This window comes from Ipomoea nil, unplaced genomic scaffold (assembly GCF_001879475.1).
Source record: "Ipomoea nil cultivar Tokyo-kokei standard unplaced genomic scaffold, Asagao_1.1 scaffold3401, whole genome shotgun sequence".
NCBI classification, from domain to species: Eukaryota; Viridiplantae; Streptophyta; class Magnoliopsida; order Solanales; family Convolvulaceae; genus Ipomoea; species Ipomoea nil.
Window position 1 is genome coordinate 527,186 of NW_017619829.1, and position 16,345 is coordinate 543,530.

The window sequence follows — 16,345 nt, forward strand, 5'->3', positions numbered from 1 at the left end:
ACATACTTGAAATAATTATTATAATTAAAAAAAGAAAAAAAAAAATATATATATATATATATATATATATATATAATTTAAATTAAAACTTAAATTTTTAGTTTTTAAAAATTTGAAATAACATTAATCTAATATTTTGACTAAGAATTGATGAGGACGAGATTCTCGTTCCCGCCAAATTCTCCGCTGGAACGTAGATATCGACTATTTCAATTTCTCGTTGAGGACGAAGACGGGGAGTATACTTTCCGCCCCCGCCCCTGCCCCCGCCCCTCCCCGATCCGTTGTCATCCCTACTCTAAATATGGGTATTCACTTTCAGTTTCTAATTTTAGTTCAGATGGTTCAACCCGCCCGATTAACCCGACAACCCGAAGTTTAGGGTTAGGGCCAAACCGAACCCGAGAATAAAATATTAATAAACCGATTAACCCGACAACCCGACAGGACTAACCCGAAACCGAGTGGGCTGACCCAATTAACATCCCTACCCGTGTCAGACACGCACCTGGTAGAATTTTTACTATCCAAGGACCAACTAATCTACCCGTGTGAGATAAAGTATTTGGAGGATACATATGAATACCAACCAAAATCATACATGCTTGTGCTCATACAGCTTAAGAGTTACAATTATCCGCTTGTGCTGGAGAATAGAAAGAAGAGGATTTTTCATAGCTTAATGAATAGTGGTGGGGTGGGGGGTGGGGGGGGGGGGTGGGGGGAGGATGGTATGCATGCATATACAGATAGATAGATGGATAACTTATAGATTATAGTGGAGGAACGAATCTCTCTATTTTCATTCATCTGCACAACTCATGCAGGCATGGAATGGCATAATATAATACACAGTTATAATACCATTAATTTCTTTACCCCTCAGCTCACTAACACCTTTGATTTCTACACCCATTCATTTCTTCTTCATTCGGATGATGATTATGATGCTGTTGATGATTCCTTCTGTTCATCTCCGCATACATTTCCTCAATCATTGGTTTCCACAGCCGAACACGCGCATTTATAAACCAATTCGACACCTGTTTTTCACATTCATTAATAACTCGTAAATTTCTACATTCATTCTTCAATCACTCACTTAACTGTCACCCAACAATTCATAATAGACACCAGAAATGAAATGATCGAATATAATGATAAGAAAGCAGAAAAAACACAGCTGGAAATTATGGAATTTCCGACCACCTGAAAGTGATATTAAATCAAAGGAGTATATATGAATGATTTAGTGCATATATAGTGTATATAGGGAGTACCTGACTCCTTGTTAGACCGCTTTTTACAGCGAGCAAGTGCTTCTCTGTGTCCTTCGGGTATCTAGATGGGGAGGGAAATTAGAATAGAACGCAATTCAGATCCAAGAATTCAGTATCCCTAAATGTGTAATACTACTACAATATATATATGAAGGTGAAGAAGAGGCTTACGGGTGAAGAAAGTTCTGAAACATCCAAGCCCTCAAGACCGAGACGGATCTTTCAGGCAATCCTCTTTGGGGTCTCCATAACTGATGGTCTTTCTTCCTTAGCTGCTGAAGTGTCCACTGCTTCTGGATGAAAGACGCTTCGAATGATTTCTCCTCCCTCGCACTTCTGGTACTCGAGGAAGAACTAGAATACTGTTCTCCCATTGCGAGAATGGAAGTGCTAATTCTCTCCCTCAGGTTTTTGTACAAGAACGAGACGGTTTGCAGGGCAAAATGAGTGTGTATACTAGTCGGATGATGTAACTCGGTAACAGCATGGAATGCAGAGACCACCATGTGGAGCTCATCCAAGCATTGGCTGTACCGATCATCGACCTGAGTAGTTAAGGTGGGTAAAAATCAAGATTAGTCGAGCATAGTTATCTACTCTAGGATGAACAAACTAAGAAAATAATTATGTCAAACTAAAAAAATCACGTGGTATCCTGAGTAAGCCCTAACTATAATCTGGGGGGCCACCTGGCCGACCCAATTAAGAGGTAAGAGGCAAAGTGTTGGCCATATCAAAATTTTCCATACGAGAGTAGGGATTTTGAACTCTCGGGGGTCACCTGGCCGACCTAATTACGGGTCAAGGGGCAAAGTGTTGGCCATATTGGTTTTTTTGCATACAAGAGTAGGGATTTTGAACTCTCGGGAGTCACTTGGCCAGCCCAATTAAGGGGCAAGGGGCAAAATGTTGGCCATATCGGTTTTATTTTCATACAAAGTAGGGATTTTGAACTCTCGGGGGCCACTTGGCCGGTCCAAATAAAGGGCAAGGGGCAAAGTGTTGGCCATATCAATTTTTTCCATACGAGAATAGGGTTTTTGAACTCTCGACCTCTCTTAAAGGATGATAGTGTATAGCCACTCACGCCAACCCAACTGGTTAGAAAACCATCGTTTCATTCATGATACTTTTAGTATTTTTCCAGTGTGCCCAAACTACTAAAATATTTTAAACTCAAACACTTCAACACTATTTTGTTATAAACAGCAAAAGATCAGAGCAATATCGAAATTAAATTAAGGAAATACCAATTACTAATTCACACTAAACATACATACCGCTTGTAACAAAGCCAGGAGATGCTTTCTCTTTGTTTCAGCGTCCACTCGGTTTACAGTTCTGTGGGCCCCATAAGGAAAAGGATCGGAGCCTAAGACAGCGACGCCCCTTCCAGTTCCAGCAGAGCAGCTCAAAGAAAATGGACTATGCTCACCGTCATCTGTCAAATTAGTTGGATAGGATATTGAATTAAGATTCTCAAGTGAATATTTGGCAATTTGAGAAAGTATTTCTTGCATCACTGCAAGATATCTCGATCCAGATAAGAATTGGGAAAGTTGGACTGGCTTATACGAATCGAAGTTCAAGGATAGATTCTTGTTCCCAGTGCAAGCAGGTGCTTGTTCTAATCCACCAAATGGCCTTTCCCGGAAAGGATTGCTGGTTACACCAGAACAACTTAACTCCGAAAACTGGTCTTGAATGGAAGTCCCACAGGCAACCTGTGGCGGGGTTGTGGTGAGACTAAGGGACAGCTCGTTACTAAATCTGGACGAGCCCGATGGGCTACTAGAACTCGAACTCGCTCTTTCTGCTGAGAACCACACCCCGGGATTGATGTTCCCGGGTAACGGGAACGGTTGAGACCCCGTCGTTCTTCCCATGACTGTCCCCATGATTTCTGGCTTATCGAAATCACATTTTCTGCTCATATCAACCGGCAACACACTGAATTCATGGTTCGCAAGAGACCCACACGAGGGATTGAAAATATCAGAATAGCTATTCGAACCTAAACCTCTCGTGACTTGCGTTGAATATGGTAACGTGGCAGAGGCTTCAAACTTCTCGGGATTTTCATATGCTCCATTTCTCGCAGCCAAAAGGTACGCGAGGGATACAGCTGACAGTGGTGTCCTCTCCCGAAAATCATTCTGTATTTGAGGAGCACCGTTGATTGGATACAAACTGGCAACCGATAAATCTTTAACTGTCTCACAATTAACGGGCTGACTGAAATTCGCCACGCTCATAAAGCTGTTCATTGCTTCACCTTGCAGCACCGAAGGAAGAGAAATTCCATGTCCATCCATGATTTGGTTCTCATTTTGGTTCTCGTTTTGGTTGCTTAGATTGATCCAATCGGGACAGCCAATCGACACAAAGTTTGTCGGGGGCAACAAATATTCATCTGCAACAATAGAACTATGGTCTGCCATATCTATTGGCCTACTTACCACCATATCCTTTCGTGTCATTCCGTGAATAAAAATGACAAGCAGAAGCAACTAAAACGCTAGATATCGCAGAATTTCGCCATTTCACAGATTGTCACTCTTACAGTAAAACCTGTAACAGAAACATATATTATACTATTGTTAACATAATGATTTTCATCTTTAATAAAACCATATAAACTTCAAATGAAAAGAAAGATTAGTCCATTTGTGAATTAGGAAAGTAACACAAGTAAACTGTTGGGTCGAGGCCGGTGAAGGGTCAAGTCCAGCAATATTTGGCTAGAGTAGAGGATTACTGGGCGGAGACTCAAAGGGTCAAATCTATCACCCCGCCTCTTAAAAATGTGACAGTATATAAAGAAATAAAGTTGAGTCTGGGCTACGAGCTATGCCTTTTGACGTACTGGTAAGCGTTTGATATTAACATAAACTTAGGAAGAATCTTAAGAAAAGAAAGAAATACTCAGCATATAGGTTTGATTCCAGACAGTTTATTATGTTCCAAATTCTCTAGTAACAATGGTGTCCACAGATAAAACCAGAAAAGCATTAACATTTGACTCCCTGTCTCAAAAATGTTCTTTGTTTTCCTAAAAAGGAATACTTCCTCTCCTATTACCATTCATTGCAAAATAGAACCAATCCCATCATTATAGTAATGGCAAAAAGTTCCCAATTACAAAACATTTGATTTTACTAGGACAACAAAACCACTTGGTTTCTCACTGTTGAATATGATTATAATCAAAGTTTAAGGGAAACAAATAAATTCTAAGAATTATTTCCTCATTTTCTTCAATGTTATAAGTTTATGGTGATCAAATTTATCACTAAAATTTGGCAATATTACCTTTAATCTATGCTCCAATCTCATGTACAACTCAAATTTAGCAGGAACAAACAAGATAAGAAATGGCAACAAAACAAACAACCTTAGCTTTCCCATCAAGAATTTCAGGCATTCTTAAACATAGTGGAGAAGATGAGGGAATAAACAAACCTTAAACTTTGTTGTAGAGCAGCCTCCTCACCTAGGATGGATACCCTTTGCTGGTTTTTTTTTCCTTTTTCCCAGAAATTTGTAGACTCTCTGTTGGGTTGATATTGTCACTAAATATAAATATAATAAGCTTCCTCAAAGATGCCAAAACAAGCCAATGTGGTGGAATCACAACAAATCATTGGATGGTTTCCCTTTCTTCTTTCTCTAAACAAAGTGCAAACCAAAGGAGTTCCCTTTTCCCCTCTTTTTTAACATTAGCAATAACAATTGGTACTAAAAAACAACAACGTTAAAAGAGAGTTTAAATGTGGGCAGGACTAGTCTACAGTACTGAGTTAACCCCACCCTGGAAATCATGCATTAATCTCTCTCTTAAAACCTTAATAATATATGGACTTACTTTTTTTGTGGTACAAAATCCATTGCATTATGATGTTTGACTCACTTTTTTAATTACATGAAGTGCAATTTGTTTGTGTGGACTTTTTGGGTTTTTTTTTTTTTTTTTTTTTTTTTTTGGGGTTTTGAAAAGCTTAAAGAAAATGAATAAAAACACAACCCACAGGCCAGAACGAAACCTGAGGAGAGTATAGTAAAAGGCAATGCAAAAAGTAAGGTGTTTTCTTGCATGAGGAAGAAAAGTGAGATTTTATTCAGGACCCATAACCCAAGAAACTGATCAAAATTCAGAGTCCTCTGATCTCAGACCTCATGAAGAATCATGATCTAGTAGCAGCACTAGCTACTAGCTATCCCCTATCCTCAGCTCCCTCTCTCATTAAATACTCTTTAGTCATTAACCACAAGTTTGAAAACAAACTCAACTTCTTTTTTTTTTTTTTTTTGAAACAAAAACAAACTCAACTTCATCATGAGAGTTTTTACACGTGTGATTAAGAAAGATAAAATGAGAGGGAAGAAAAAAAAAATTGAAAAAAAATATTCAAATTAACGTGTTCAACGAGCGCGTGGAGTGCACACACCTGACTAGGTGCTAGTTTTGCGTCTCACGCGGTGCTGTTTTTATTTTATTTTTTTCTTGGTGGATCTCACTATGGAGGCAAAAATCAGGTATTTATCTAATGATAAATTACCAAAAAATCTTTCTCCCTATTTGTTGAAAAATTATGTTCAAGTTTTTAGACATATTAAAACCTTCCAAAAATCAGTATTGTCAATTTGTCATTGCCCTAAAGTGATTAAAAAAAAAAAAGAGAGAAAAAAATCCAAAGGACATTTATTCACTCATTTTCACAGATAGGGTTGAGATGAAAGCATGAAAGAGAGGGTCATAATAAAGGCCAAAAAATGGGCTTTTGCAGAGGGGCAAGGGTTATGAATCATATGGACCCATTATGATTATTATCAAAAGATATGCTAAGAAAGGGTAACTCAGTGAAGATGACAACAGAGCTATGTTTGTAATTATAAGATCACTTGGTTTGAACCACCCAGCTAAAAATAATTTAAGTTAATTTACTTTTTTGTGATCTTTTATCAAATTAGAGTAAAAATACAAAGTTTACTCACATCTTTTTTATATTAGTAATGCAAGATCTTCTTCTATTGAGACCAAACACAAATATTTACAGGGTCATTACACTTATGCTCAACCTTTTGATCACGATCTATGACCGAGGCATATATATATATATATATATATATATATATTATGTATGTATGTGTACATGTATGCATTTATATACAGAGAGATTATAGAGAGAGAGAAAATGAAAGAAATGAAGAAATATAGTCCATATTATAGGGTGATGAAAAAGCATGGCTCTACTAGTACTACTATTTGATGGTGCAGTGCAGATCCACTCATTTCTGTTGCAGCCTTTACTCTTTAGAATCAGAGGGCCCATCCCCCCACCCCCTCACCCAACAATATAATCTGCTAGTTGGCCTTCAGTTCTGAAAAACTGGTTTCCCTTGTCCTCTATCTATCTATCTATATCTGCTTTTCATCAATAATGATACCCATTTTATTTGTTCAATTCAATCAATAAAGTTCACTAATATATTGGTAACGACTAGCTCCATCAACACTCTATCACCACTTCACAACTCACAATCACTATCTTATAGATGAGATCAATTATACTTCATCCGCTCCATTTTATGTGTCCAATTAATGATATTTGACTGATGTTGTTTTTAATCAATTTTTTTCATAATATTAAATTTAATTTTAGTATATAAAATTTATATGTGTAGAAATTATACTAAAAGTTATTTTTAAATACAAAAAATCAAATTTAAAGATAAGTAAAAAATACTAAAGAAAATAAACAAAAAAGAAAGAATTGATCTGACCGATGAATATGAATAGTAAATAGAATAGATAAAATGGAACAAAGGAGTAACTTAAAATAAAAAAATTGAATTTGTAACTTTCTATTACATACAAACTTAGCTATTGACATTCCACATTTCCACCATATGCCATGGGCTTGAGACTCATATCTTTTATTGTGTTAGAGTAAACTAGAGGGAAAATGTCATTGTTTTCATATGAATTATATGCATATGGTATTTTTTTCCTTCAATTATTCATATATTTACATTAGTTATCTCAATTATTTTAAAAGTGACGATTTTTTCCCATTTTATGTTAAATAGATATTTTTACTTTTTTTTTTTTTTTAAGAATATATTTTTACTTTTAAAAATAGATATTTCATTTTTTTCTCTAACAAATTATTACTTATATGCAGGAATGACCATAGTTCGGTTCAAACCGATCATACGCTGTAGCTACCGAACATAAACCATAGGGACAATTTTGGTTACGGTTTAGAAACGGAATCATCGGTTTGGGTTCCAAACTGAAAAAAAAAAATAGAATAATTGTTGAATTTGAACTATTTTAGAAATAGAAAATAAAATTTACGATAACAAAAAATAAAAAAGGGTTCGAGCCGATGGTTCAAACTGGAATCGCTTGTTCCGGTTTCTCATTTTCCAAAATCGAGAACTAGAACTAAACTGCTATCATGTCTACTTATATGGGGGAATCAGAAAAAAATGTAAAAAAGAGCAAACATAATTTGTAAATGTTATAATTATAATTCTATGGCAATACTAGTAACATTAATATTATAATTATAATTATTTAGTTGTAACAATTTTTTTGTGTTTAAGTCTTAATTATGTTACTAGCATTAGCTTAAAATTATAATTATATATTTGTAAATAGTGTATATTATTTGTGTTTAACTCTTAATTATGTTACCAACATTAACTTAAAATTATAATTATAATATGTGTAAATGGTACATGTTCTTTTTTACCATTTATTTTGATTCCATATATAAGTAATAATTGGTTGGATAAAAAAATAAATGAACTATTTATTTGTAAGGGTAAAAATGTTCATTTAACATAAAAAAAAATGATAAAATTGTCACATTTAAAATAATTGAGATGGGTAATGTGAATATATAAATAATTCATAGAGAAAAAAGCTATATACATTCGGAGTATAATTTAGAGAGAAACAAATGTCATATTTCCTAAATTATATAAAAAGATGAAGTTTTTTTTTTCTTTTACAATACTTTTTTGAGTCTTGGCATGTACATCTTTTCTTAGGTGTTAAAAGGGAGCCTGCCTTTTAGCCACATTGAGGCAGGTAGGCTAAGTGAAGCAATGTAGGGATAGGTAGTAGCTAGAAGGGGGGGGGGGGGGGGTGATAAAGAAAGGAGAGTAAAGAGGGTATGTAAAAAACATGCTTTTGCTACCTGAATCTAACAACTAAATGGTTAAGGCAAATGGATGTGAATGTGAAAGGGAAAAGAGAGTTTGTACACACACTTGTACTGTTTCACTCACCACTGTACTTGTAAATTTCTTCTAAAACAATTTTAGAAAGAGAGAGAGAGAGAGGCATGCAGGAGAGAGAAGAGAGGGATGATGATGCAATCAAAATTGGAGGGTTTCAAAGAAGATCTTATGGGTAGATCTTTAAAGGACATGTAGATGCAATAACCATCCGTAGCTCTACTTCTCTACTACTTTTGGTTTTTGTACCATGGATTTCTAGTGGCGTTTCGGACTTGGGGATAACAACACAACTTTTATTTCGTGATATATCATTTTAAATGTAAAATTTGCGAGAGTAAAGGAATTACACATTTAAAGCAATGGTTTTTACATAGTTTTTTGAGGAAGAAAAAAACAGGAATTAGTTTTTATCTAATGGGAAATGAGAATTTTTGGCTAGATTTTTTTCTTTAATTTATGTGTTTGTAAATAAATTAAAGACACATAATATATAAACTACATGCACATAATATGTAATTAATATATTATATGTCAGTTAACATATTATGTGTCAGTAGTTAAAAAAATTATGTACTTTCAATTTATTTATAGGTACATAATTTATTAATTAAAAACACATAATATGTTAACGGCAGGCATATGATTTTTGGACCAGAATCTACAAGGCAAAGAGAGCCCTGGTCCATAGTATAATAACAATTGTATTCCGTTTTTGGGGCCGTAGTATTAGATTAATCACGAGTTCTCAAAAATAGTTTTTTATTTTTTTTGGTGATACATAATTTATTTTTACCTATTTTTGTTATCTATTATGTGTGTGTGTGAGAGAGAGACAGGCTAAGATCACCGGTTACAAGTGATCTACTATATGCTCTTATTGCTAAATGCTAAGGAAAATGAAATACATTAAAATTGTGTGTTTTTTTTTTTAGTATCATTACAGTTGTGTTTATCATAATAATAAATTTTCATTTTACTACCAAAATCTTTAAATTTCTATTACTTTAATATTTCTCTATTTATTTATTTTTTTTCATTTGGTTTTAGTTAATTTAATTGATTTGTCAAAAAAATTAACAGTGCGAACATGAGAAGATTAAGTTGAAATGAAAAAGACACTAAGAATTGATCTTTTCTTTAAAAGAATTAATTTTGAAGATTCAACATCTCAAGTAAATCCATTTTTAAGTATTGAACCATTGAATTCTGAAAGTCGTCCTGAAAAAGCTCAAAGAGTTGAAATCAATGAGAAGATTGATATTCAAGCATTAGAACGTGATCCGGGATTGCGACTACCAATGTGGAAGTGTCCCATTGAGAAGCGTGATGAAGTTAGGAGAGCTTATATCAAGGCCGACCCATATCAATGTTTACTTTCAAAGTATCCAAAATCGGAAGAAAATCATCCTCGTAGTTTTCAAGCATCTTGGTTTAAGTTATTCCCTTCTTGGTTAGAATATTCTCCTAGTAAAGATGCAGCATTTTGTCTACCATGTTATTTGTTTCATACTCAAGATGGGCCTTCCGGATTGGATGTGTTTACTATCAATGGGTTTAGATCATGGAAGAAAGTTAGAGATGGAAAAAATTGCTCATTTTTAGCACATATTGGGAAAGATCTCACCTCTCCTCACAGAAATGCCGAGAAAGCTTGTGCGGATCTCATGAACCAACAATCACACATTGCACAACATATTGAGAAATTCACTTCTCAAGAAATAGCAGAGAATAGACTTCGCTTGAAAACTTCAATTGAGGCAACGAGATGGATTGCATTTCAAGGATATTCTTTTAGAGGTCATGATGAGTCAATAACATCAATAAACCGTGGAAACTTTTTAGAGCTATTGAGTTTCATTGCCTCTTTTAATGATGAAGTAACAAAAGTTCTTGGTAAGGCCCCATGAAATGCATCATATACATCACCAACAATACAAAAGTAAATTTTGCAAGTGTTGGCAACTAAAGTAAAAAGTGTTATCCGAGAAGAAATTGGTGATGCAAAATTTTGTATCATTATTGATGAAGCTCGAGATGAATCAAAGAATGAACAAATGTCAATTGTCTTGAGATTTGTTAATAAAGATGGCTTTATACAAGAACATTTCTTTGGAGTTGTTCATGTTAAGGACACTATTGCATCAACATTGAAAGAATCTATCTTTTCTATCTTATCTAGTCATAATCTTGATGTTCAGAATATTCGGGGACAAGCTTATGATGGTGCAAGTAACATACGTGGAGAATGGAATGGATTGAAAGCTTTAATATTGGATGAATGTCCTTATGCTTATTATGTTCATTGTTTTGCACATCGATTACAATTGGCATTTAGTAGCTTCATCAAAGGAAGTTATCCCTGTCCATCAATTTTTCACCAAGTTCTCTATTATTAATGTTGTTGGGGCATCATGTAAGCGCAATGATCAGTTGAAAGTTGCCCATACCTCAAATATTGCTCATTTGCTTAGTATTAATGAGCTTGAAAGTGAGAGAGGTCTTAATCAAATTGGTTCTTTACAAAGGCCGGGTGATACTCGTTGGAGTTCTCATTTGAAGTCTATTTCAAGTTTGATGAGAATGCATAGTGCAACATGTGAAGTTTTACTTAATATTATTGAAGATGGAACTACACATGCTCACTGTGGAGATGCTGATGCAGCTTATGAGGTACTCACTTCTTTTGAGTTTGTATTCATTATGCATCTCATAAGAAAAATTTTGGAGATTTCAAATATGCTTTGCCAATCTTTACAACTTCAATCTCAAGAAATATTAAATGCAATGCATCTTGTGTCATCTACTAAATTGCTTATTTAAAATTTAAGCGATAGTGGATGGGATGAATTAGTTGCAGTGTGAAGTCTTCTTGTGAAACTGTCAACATAACTGTGCCGGATTTTGATGCTCAATATATTGCAAGAAGGGGAAGGGGAAGGGCTAGGCATCAACAAGATGAATTAATAATTGGATGGGCATCATTACAAATTTGATATTTTTAATGTTGTGATTGATTCTCAGTTGCAAGAGTTGAGCAATAAGTTTGATGACAAAGCAATGGAGTTAATTATTCTCAGTTCATCGTTAGATCCAAAAGAGATGCGTATATCATTCAGAATTGATGACATTTGCAAGTTGGTGGAGAAATTTTACCCTCAAGACTTTAAAGATTAAGAGATTTTACAACTGAGAACGCAACTTGAACATTTTGAACATGTGCAACAACTTCGTAATTTCATAACACTAGAAAGTATTTCTGATCTATGCCAATGGTTGGTGAAAACTAGAAAATCGAGCATCTATCCTCTTGTGTTCAGAGTAGTAACTCTCATTCTCACACTTCCAGTATCTACAGCTACTACAGAACGATCTTTTTTCTGCCATGAATATAGTAAAAACTACACGTACTCCGTAACAAGATTATGGAAGATGACTTGCTTAATGATTGTTTGTTAGTATATATTGAAAGACAAATTGTAATACAATTTAGTATAGATTCAATTATAGATGATTTTTGTGACATGCAAGAGAGACGTTCTAAATTTTAGTAGATTTGTAATATAATGATGTATTTTGGAATATGTGAAATGAATATTAATGAATTTTATTATTATCTCTCAAATTGTGATCGACCCCCGCACCAACAAATCCTGGCTCCGCCCCTGGCTACATGGGGTCAGCCTTTATACTATAAACCTGTAACTGTTACAATAATGATAGCAATGGACTCCTAATAAGTGACATTGTCATCCATAACTCCTGTCTTTGATGAGACTGTGCTCTTAATGTGTAGGCTCTTGTAACCGTTCCACCTGTTCTCTTGCTCCTGACCGTTGTTTGACTGCTTTGATAGGTTAAACGCATCAGATAGGATCCAGTACTTTGTCCAATTGTCCCATCAACAATATGAAAAGATATTACATTCATAACGTCTAAAGATAATATTGTGTTTATTAGTTAAAGAAATTTGTTATTCTTTTAAATGAAAATTTATAAAAATAAAACATAAAATATGCTTATTTTTACTGTTTCTTTTATTTGACAATAAGTATTGGAAAAAAAAAAACTAAAAAATTAAACATAGCTTAAATGTTTTTTTTTTCCTAAAACCACGAGGTGTCTTAACTATAGAAGACACATTTAAATCCGTGTCATACTCTGGTTAATCTCTACTCGCACTGGATTGACTCAATAAATGAGTAAAGTGCTGGCCATATTGATTTTTTCATATAAGTGTACGACCACTCACACCAACGAAGTTGGTTACGTAATTTAAGTGGATGGAATTTCATGAAGCCATAACCTTGACCTTGAAACGAATGCAATTATCTTTTCAGTAATTAATGGTGCGATAAGATTTCATAATTAATTTTGTTAAGATATTTTGTGGGCTACTTATTATTTAGTGGGCAAGTAATAGCCAAACCTACTACTTGCAAAATAAAGAAATGAAGAAAATTGCCCTTGGGGTTGGGATTCAGCCTTTTTAGAAGAAGAACTGAAGAAAATTGCATAATTGACTAGAAGTATATATTATTTCCGATTAATGGGGGACACTTTTTTTTTTTTTTTGGTTTATTAAGGGGTGGGGGAGTCATGATACATCCCCTCGAGAAATTTTTATTTTAATCCATTATTATTGTGAAATTGTTACATTTAGTATTTATATTTTAATTTGATCACATTTAAGGTTCATTTGAAAATTCATAAATGACTTCCGATATTTATTTTCAAGATTTTCTTGTGTTTGGGTATTCAAGGAAAATAAGTCAACGAAAAATATTTATTCTGGTCAACGGAAAAAAGACCTAATTTGATAGAAAATGTCTTCATAGATTTTTTGTTCAGAATACATTTTTCAGATTCTTTATTTTCCCTCTCATCTATTTTCAAGTTAGTTTTCAAATTATTATTATCACCACAACAACAACCACTAACACCACACCACGCACCAACACCACTACCACACACCATCACCACCACCACCACCACCACAACTACACCACTTATTATTATTACTTGTTTTTTATGTGCATTGCGCGATTGAGATAATGCACAATATTTTTTTTTTAAATAAGTACTTTAAACTATATCAATGCAAGATTATATTGGAAGTGTTCATGCATAGATAATTGAATGTTGAATTTGCGTATTTAAATAGGTAATTCTAAGTTTACAAATGCAAGATAATATAGTCAAGATTGATTATAATTGTCAATAAAATAATTGTATAGGTATGGTTGAAACCAAATACGGTACATAAGGGAGAGCAAATAAAAATTAGGGCATACAATATTAAATATACAATAATATTGAAGCGTTAACTGCTGATTGTCAAACAAGGACATTGCGAGATAGTTTCCCACTTCAATTTGTTGTGTGATTTCAATACTCTTTTTGTCAATAAATTCTCCAAGTAGTTAATATGTTTGACTTAATTATATATTTTTTATTTTTTTAAAAACAATTATTATTATTATTATTATTATTATTATTATTACTATTATTATTATTATTATTATTATTATTATTATTATTAAATATATGTATACCCTTAGGTCATTTTACATGTTAATTAATTTATTGATAATGAATATTTTTTTTAATAAAGACATTGTAGGGGCAATGTAGCGAATATAATCAATTGATGAATTTGAGTGTAAAGAATTTTTATATTGGAGAAAAATAAAGACAATATAACTAATGAAATTATTTATCTTATTTTTTGAATGCTACTAGCTCTATTACATTGTAGTATTTATTTATCTTATTTAATTTATTGATATTCATCAAAAAAAAATTTAATTTATTGATAATGAATAATTTTTTTTTTTGAATAAAAACATTGTAGACACATAATTCTAAATTAAAGAAATGCATATGCATTATTTTTTGTTGTAGCTACTAAATTATTATTTATTTAATAATTTAATAAGAGTAAAATAGAGTACTAATTATGCCAACTTTGATTGGGATGGGGTTCGAACCTAAGACCTTTGTTATTGAAATCAATGAGTAAGTTAACGGTGAACTAACAGAAATTAACGGAAAAGATAATATTTAACGGAAAAGTTAACGGATAATCATATTCATTAAGGATAAATTAGAAAATTTTAAGGAGAAATTAAAATCTGATCAATCTGAGCGATTCATTTGACTAAAAAATTTTACCGTCATTTTTTCTACTCATTATAGGCCTAACTCTCTTGGGCTCTTATTAGTATAGTAGATTATTATTATTATTATTATTATTATTATTATTATTATTATTATTATTATTATTATTATATTATATTTTGTAAAAATATATGTTCTTTTTATGAAAATGAACTAAACAAAAAAAAAAAAAACTCAATTTCTTAACTTTTACCAAACAAAAAAAATATATTTTTCAAACCTTCAGCCAAACATTGAAAATTAAATTATTTACAAGAAAATGAGTCATTTTTTGAAAATCATTTTCTATGTTTCTAAACAGATCCTTAGTCTCATAATTTTACTAATATTATCATATTTGATTTTTTGTTACAATTTTTATTAAATTAAATTTAATATTTAGGAAATTTTAAGTATTTTACAATTTTACTTTTATTTATTTATTTTTTTTTTTTGAAAATGTTCACAAAAGACATAATAACCAATAATTTGATAGATTTTTTAAAATGAAAATTAGCTCTCTTTTTTTAGTTAAATAATTTATTATGTTATTTATGAGAATTTTTTAAAGTAGGAATAGAATTTTAAAACAACCAAATTATCAGTCTGTCCTAAAAATTAAAGTAAATTGAATTAAAATTTTAATAGATGATTAAATATGAAAATGTCAACAAATTGTAATAGATGACCAAACATGACAAAATCAATAAAGTCATAAGATTAAATATGGTGAATTAGAAGTTGAAGACTAAATGTGAAAATCCAACAATGATGTTTTGATATTACACGATTCCTTTCCTTGAAAGTTTACCTAATTCACTTTTTGTATAAACTGTATCAGCCTATTGGACCCTTTCTCTAATTTTGTATATTTATAAGGAGAAATATTGAGAGTATTTCAAGAAACTGTTTTCTGTTTTTTAATTTTTCAGTTTTTATTCTTTGTTTTTGTTGCTAAATGGTCCCATCAATGTGGGTAGGGTGGTGACCAAAAGCTTAACAATTAAGCTTGGAAGATAAAGTGAAAGGTTTTTTTTTATTTTTTATTAATAGCTTCATTCATGTCCACTTAATGGGAGATTAAAGTGGACAAATGAAAAGACAAAAGAGTTGGCTTTGTAAAGCCTATATAAAGGCCATGGATTGGCTACCTTGGATATGAGAGAGTTCAAGAAGAAAAAAAAGAGAGGAGAGAAAATTTGTGTGAGATATACAAGTGTGAGAAAATTAGCCAAGAAGAAGTTGGTGGATTTCGTAGAAATTCTTGTGCCTCGGGGTATGTTATTTTCTCTTGCATTGTGTTGCCTCTAATTGTTGAATTAGAGAAGCCTCCTCTGTTGTACCCATTATCTATATAGTGGAAGGTTTACTGGCTTGTGCCCGTGGTTTTTTACTCCTTGCCTTGAGGAGGTTTTTCCACGTTAAAATTCTTGGTGTTCTTTTAGTGTTGTTTATTTATTTTATTGTGTTAATTATATATTCTTGCGAGCTTTCTTCCCAACAATTGGTATGAGAGCCCAGGTTCAAGTTAATTACTGTGCGAAGCTATGGAAGGAAAGTTCAATAGAATTGCAAGTTTGAATGGCACAAATTATCACATATGGAGGAATAAGATAAAAGATCTACTATATGTGATGAAGTTGCATTTACCCGTG

At 32.7% G+C, this 16,345-nt stretch overlaps 2 protein-coding genes across 2 annotated transcripts; one reads left to right on the forward strand and one right to left on the reverse strand.

Moving 5' to 3' along the window:
* Window positions 1–728: 728 nt before the first annotated feature.
* On the reverse strand, window positions 729–4,998 carry LOC109171263 (homeobox protein ATH1). Its single transcript, XM_019320329.1, has 5 exons — window positions 4,743–4,998; window positions 2,561–3,851; window positions 1,452–1,825; window positions 1,281–1,341; window positions 729–1,043 (listed from the first exon to the last, which is right to left on the reverse strand). Exons 2-5 carry the CDS (start codon window positions 3,758–3,760, stop codon window positions 891–893), a joined length of 1,788 nt encoding a protein of 595 aa, XP_019175874.1. The 5' UTR covers window positions 3,761–3,851; window positions 4,743–4,998; the 3' UTR covers window positions 729–890.
* A 4,642-nt stretch (window positions 4,999–9,640) lies between these two features.
* On the forward strand, window positions 9,641–11,708 carry LOC109171269 (zinc finger MYM-type protein 1-like). Its single transcript, XM_019320335.1, has 4 exons — window positions 9,641–10,427; window positions 10,524–10,763; window positions 10,873–11,204; window positions 11,556–11,708. Exons 1-4 carry the CDS (start codon window positions 9,641–9,643, stop codon window positions 11,706–11,708), a joined length of 1,512 nt encoding a protein of 503 aa, XP_019175880.1.
* The last annotated feature ends 4,637 nt before the right edge of the window (window positions 11,709–16,345 follow it).